This window comes from Emiliania huxleyi (assembly GCF_000372725.1).
Source record: "Emiliania huxleyi CCMP1516 unplaced genomic scaffold EMIHUscaffold_8, whole genome shotgun sequence".
NCBI lineage: Eukaryota > Haptophyta > Isochrysidales > Noelaerhabdaceae > Emiliania > Emiliania huxleyi.
This window is the reverse complement of record NW_005196021.1, coordinates 403,806-408,794: the sequence shown is the minus strand read 5'-3', so window position 1 is coordinate 408,794 and position 4,989 is coordinate 403,806. Positions and strand designations below refer to the sequence as shown.

The 4,989-nt window shown below is 66.7% G+C and overlaps 2 protein-coding genes across 2 annotated transcripts in view; one reads left to right on the top strand and one right to left on the bottom strand.

Annotated features, from left to right (window-relative positions):
• The window catches only part of EMIHUDRAFT_96978 (hypothetical protein), a gene marked incomplete at both ends in the record, with an annotated part of 3,940 nt that extends 2,253 nt beyond the window's left edge, over positions 1 to 1,687 (bottom strand). The window contains 2 exons of the mRNA XM_005759501.1: positions 747 to 974; positions 1,479 to 1,687. Of these exons, the coding sequence (XP_005759558.1) occupies positions 747 to 974; positions 1,479 to 1,687 (437 nt within the window). The remainder of the gene's footprint in view (positions 1 to 746; positions 975 to 1,478) is intronic.
• A 2,025-nt stretch (positions 1,688 to 3,712) lies between these two features.
• EMIHUDRAFT_461858 (hypothetical protein) overlaps positions 3,713 to 4,989 on the top strand; it is a gene marked incomplete at both ends in the record, with an annotated part of 3,175 nt that continues 1,898 nt past the window's right edge. The window contains 4 exons of the mRNA XM_005759500.1: positions 3,713 to 4,124; positions 4,191 to 4,267; positions 4,399 to 4,442; positions 4,863 to 4,904. Of these exons, the coding sequence (XP_005759557.1) occupies positions 3,713 to 4,124; positions 4,191 to 4,267; positions 4,399 to 4,442; positions 4,863 to 4,904 (575 nt within the window). The remainder of the gene's footprint in view (positions 4,125 to 4,190; positions 4,268 to 4,398; positions 4,443 to 4,862; positions 4,905 to 4,989) is intronic.

The window sequence follows — 4,989 nt, the reverse complement described above, 5'->3', positions numbered from 1 at the left end:
CGAAAAGGATTTTGAGGAAAAGGGTTTTTCCAAAAACCAAACCACGGGCCGGGGGGGTGAAAACAGGGTTTGGCCCCCCTCCCGGACACCGGGAGGAGGCTTTTTTTTTTCCCCCCCCCGGGAAAACCAAAAAGGCTTGGTTTCGCCCCCAGAGATTTCCTCCGAAGGGCCAAGGCGCCCCGGAATGGGAAAACCCCCGGGAAAAAAAAAGCCCCTTGGGAAAAAAAACCCCCCCCCGAAAAAAAAAAAACCAACCCCCGCGGGGGAAAAAGGGGGATTCCCCCCCCCCCCAAGTTCCCCCGAGGGGCCCAAACCCCAAGGCCCCATGGGTGGGGAAGGAAAACTCCCCCCCCCGGGGGGCACCCCCCCCCCTGAAGGGGGGGAGAGGCGGGTATGCTCCGCCTCCAAGTCTGCGCCGAGGCGGCCAAACACGAGGCCCAGTTGGTGTGCGAGGCAGAGCTCCGCGACGGTGGCGACCGCGCTGCGGGAGGGGGGAGGGGGAGGTGACGGGGCGGCGAGGGGAGGCTGTGCGGGGCGCGAGGCTGCGAGACGAGAGCAGGGAGGCAGGCACTGAGCGAAGGAGGGGCGGGAGTGGGGGAGCGGGAGAGGGAGAGGAGGGGCGGGAGTGGGGGAGCATGGTGGAGGCGGCGAGGGCGGGGCTGAGGGCGGGAGTGGTGCGGGGGGCGGTGATGGTGGCGGCGGCGTGGGGGGGCGGCGAGGGCAGTGGTGGCGAGGGCGGGGAGGACCGGCCGACGAGGGTCACGCTGAGCGGCGAGTCGAAGAAGCAGACGCGCTCGACGTCGATCCGCGGCCACACGGCGCGGATGCCGCAGCCGGCGACGTAGAGGAGGGCGCACCAGCGCAGCTCGGCCTGGTAGCGGCGGGTCGCCTCCGAGGCGGCGGGCGGGGCGCCGATCCGCGCCGGCCCGCCGAGCGCGGTGAGCGCCGAGGGCAGCGTGTTCACCACGGCCAGCCTGGGGGTGGTGGCGGCGACGGCGGCGGTGAAAGCAGTAGCGAAGGAGGGGCGGCAGCGGAGACGGCGGCGGGGGAAGCGGCGGCGGTGGAGACCGCGTGCGTGCGTGCGTGCGTGCGTGCGTGCGTGCGTGCGTGCGTGCGTGCGTGCGTGCGCGTGCGTGCGTGCGTGCGTGCGTGCGTGCGTGCGCGCGCGCGTGCGTGTGTGCGTGTGCGTGCGTGCGTGCGTGCGCGCGTGCGTGCGTGCGCGCGTGCGTGTGTGCGTGTGCGTGCGTGCGTGCGTGCGTGCGTGCTTGCCTGCCGCTCGGGTCAAAGTCGGCCGGGAAGGAGCGCTCGAGCAGCGCCGCCCGCGCGGCAGTGAGCTCGGCCTCCCGCCTCTGCAGGTCACGCGGCCAGATCTCGGAGAGGATGCGCACGTTGGCGAAGCTGCAGATGGCGAGGAAAGTCCACCACCCCCAAGACAGGCCCGACGCCGGCTCGGGCGGCGGCGGCGCGGACGTGACCACCGCGGCCGCCGCCGCGCAGAGCAAGACGACGACGACGAGCTGCGGCGCGGGAGGAGGCTCGAGTGGGGTCGAGTGTTGCCGAGTGTTGCCGAGGCTCTCATGCCGTCGTCAATGATCCGCTTGAGGCCGTCGTAGTCGATGAAGGCGTCTCGAGAGATGAAGGCCTCGAGCGCCGCCACTCGCGACTTGATCTTCGCGCCGAACTTCATCGTACTCAGTCCGTCGGACTTTGGGCGGCAGTGCTTTTCCCACTTCTTTAATTTTGTTTCTTAAAACCCTTTTCCCTTGGGTTCCTTTCATGGGCGACGCGGCTAGCACCACACTCCCTCCTTTACATCTATGATATCCCTGTGTTGGTGGCGGCGTGCCGTGAGCGTTCCCTCCCTTGTGCCTTTGGGTTTTCCGCCGTTTTCTTTCTTTCTTTATGGGTTATGGGAAGTATTTCGCGCCTTTCCCGGCTTCTCACCTTTTGTCTAACGAAGATTTCTTTTTCAACCCTTTGCGATGCGTCACGCCCGCGGCCGACGCCCACGCGAAGACCGCGTACCCCTTGCTCGCCACGGCGAACCACACGCCGCGCACCGGCGGGCGGAACTTGCGCCCGTTCAGCATGAACGGAACCGAGCCGTCGTACATGAGCCCCTGCTGCTCCTGCTCGCGCGTGATCACGAGCACCAGCTTGCCCACCTTCTGCGCCAGGGCAAGAGAGCCCTAGCCCTGGGGGGTGCTTGGCCTGAACAAGCTTTTCCGGCAAGCAAACAGGAAAACAGAGGGTCCCCAGCACTTTGCGTTTCCGGAAATTTCCAGGGAAAACAGAGGGTGTTTGGTGCTCCATTCTGGAAACTCGCGAGTTTCCCTGAGTCTGAGAGCTGGTCTGGGCACTGGGGCAAAATCTGAGGCAAAATTGAGGAAATCGACAAAATACCTAGGCGGTCGCAGGGTAATTTCCAGGTTTACACGGGTTCTCCGCAAAATTCCTGTCTTTTTGCCGATTTGGCCTAAAATTTGGCTGATTTGGGGCCCAAACCAGCCTCAGACTCGGCTCAGAGCCCAAAATTTGACGATTTCCACGGAGTTTTCCCGGGAAAATAGAAAAGAAAAAAGGGTGTCGTAGAGAAAAAAGGAAAGGAAAACAGACGGGGTGCGAGAGGAAAAGCTTGTTCAGCCTAAGGGGGTGCGCGTTCGCAGGGCCATAACACGGGTCTCCGAGGGTTAGTTCTGCGCTCCGGGTTTCCCCCAGCCGCCAGCGGCGGAATTTTTCCCCCTCGCGCTGTGGGTCCCCCTAGCTGCGGAACGCCCCCTCTACTCGGAGCTAAAGAATACTCTCCGAGGGTTGGACCCGCGTACCAGGTTTCCCCTTAATTAACTGCAAGGACGCCCCCTCTACTCGGAGCTAGTTAGTGAACGGGAATACGTCCCCCCCCCCCCCCATACCTTGTTTGAAATAATACGAGAATACAGACGCCGTACCCCCCGACCAAACTTCCGCCGTTATAACCGACCGGAATTCGATTGGCAAAGCGAAGTTGGAGTAGCGGCGACCGCGTCGCCACAATGCCAGTCGCCTGTCGAGCAGCCTTGGCGGCGCGCATGCGCCGCGGGGTTGACCGACAGCCGCGCGCCTCGAGCCTCTCGCTCCACGCGCGGCACGACGCACCCCGCGCCGGTCAGCGCAACAGGAGTATTGCGACATGCTGCACAACGCCAAGGACAGCACTGAGAAGCTGGCGCCAGTCGCCCACCAGCATGTCTCAGCACCGGGTGAGGGAGCATGCTGCGCACGCTGATGCAGCAGGAGGTCACCACCAATCAGGCCCTCACGCCACCGCACGGCCGCCCTCGAGCACCAGCGGCCGCGCTGCGCAATGCTCAAGCTCAGGAGGCCACCCTGCTTCTCGCAGCTTTGTGCAGCGCAGCGAGCGAGCAGCGCCGCACCAGGCGGACCCATGGGCATGGCGTGCTCAAACAGCCGTGAGGCGGAGGCAGGCCGAGTGAGCGCGAGCCGCGCGGGAGGCCATGCCCCGCGCACCGGCGAGCGAGCGGCACGAAAGAGTGCAAGTCGTCGCGCGCGCATAGGCAAAAAGCCATACTCGAGTACAGTTGTGGCTGGGCGTTTTTTAAAAGCTCGAATGGCGCAGAATGAGTAGCCGCCCCCGGCCAGGCCGCTTCTAGCCGGCCGCTTCCGTCGCCGCCGAATTCCCTCAAAGGGCCCTAGGTATCCCACTTCCAGCCGAATGCTCTTGCGCGGCGCGCTCATCGGCGCGCTCCTCTCTTGGGTCGCCGCTCGTGCCACGACTGCTGCGGGCCAGCTATTCCTCCCAGTGCCGCTCCTCGGCTACTTCCGCGCCGACGCTGGCCTGCTTCTGGTCGCGCTCGCCTGCACCGCGGCCGCGCTGCTGCCTTGGTGGCGACTGCTTCCAGCCACGTGCGTCGGTCTTGCCGGCCCGATGGCACTCTTCGCCGTGGGTCTCGACCCGCCGCGCTTTCGGCATGGAGGCGACAAGCCCGTCCAGGTGCTCAACGGGTCGACGGCGTACTTTGTGTCCGTCGCTGGCGCCCTGAGCCCTGCGGAATGCGCGGCGCTGGTCCGAGCCGTGTGGGACGTGCGGCCGTCGTGGACGCATGCGTCGCACGCGGGCGCGCTGCGTGCGTGTACTCCTCCCAGTCCCGCGCGCAGACTTGTCCCAGACCTTTCCTGGAGGCCTCTCGCAGGCGCGCTGGCGTACTTCCACTTCCCGTGGAGCGCGAACTTTGACAAAGGGGACGACCCCGCAGAGGCGCGCTGCCACGTCTCCTCCCGCCCCACCGCCCCCACCGCTGCCGCCTCCCACCGCCCTCGCCGCTGCCGCCTCCCCACCTCGCTCGCCGCCGCCGCCCGACGCGCAGCATCCCCACCCGCCGCCGCCGCCGCCGCCTCCAGGCGCCTCTGTGGTCCTTCTCGTACGGCCTGCGCTTCCTGATGGGGTGCGGCGCCTCCAGAGGCTGCACAGACACAGACACCGCTCAAGGCCGCAGACCCGACGCATGTCGCCAAGTCAGCTACCCGCAGCGACTGGCGCAGCCAGGGGGCTTCGCCACCCCAACGGCCACACACCAGTCATGCATGCACAGTGGAGAATGCACCCCTGGCGCAGAGTCGTCCGCCGCACTCCAAGCAGCGCCCGAGGGGCCGCGCATTCCGCCGTATTCGACGCCATCCCGCCGTATTCGACGCCATCCCGCCGTATTCGACGCCATTCCGCCGTGTCGACGCCGCGTCTGCGCTGTGCACTCGCCGTCTCGCGGAATAGAGAGACGGCCCTCCAGCCTCAGCTCGCACCCCCAGCTCGCACCCTCTGCTCGCACCCTCAGCTCGCACCCCCAGCTCGCACCGTCTGCTCGCAGGCACGAGTCGCACCACGCGACGCACCCGCAGGGCGCAGAGCGGCGCGCTGCCCTCGCCGCCCCCGCCCTCGCCGCCGCCTCCGAGCCCGCTGCCACCTCTCTCCGCCGTCTTCTCCCCCCCCCCCCC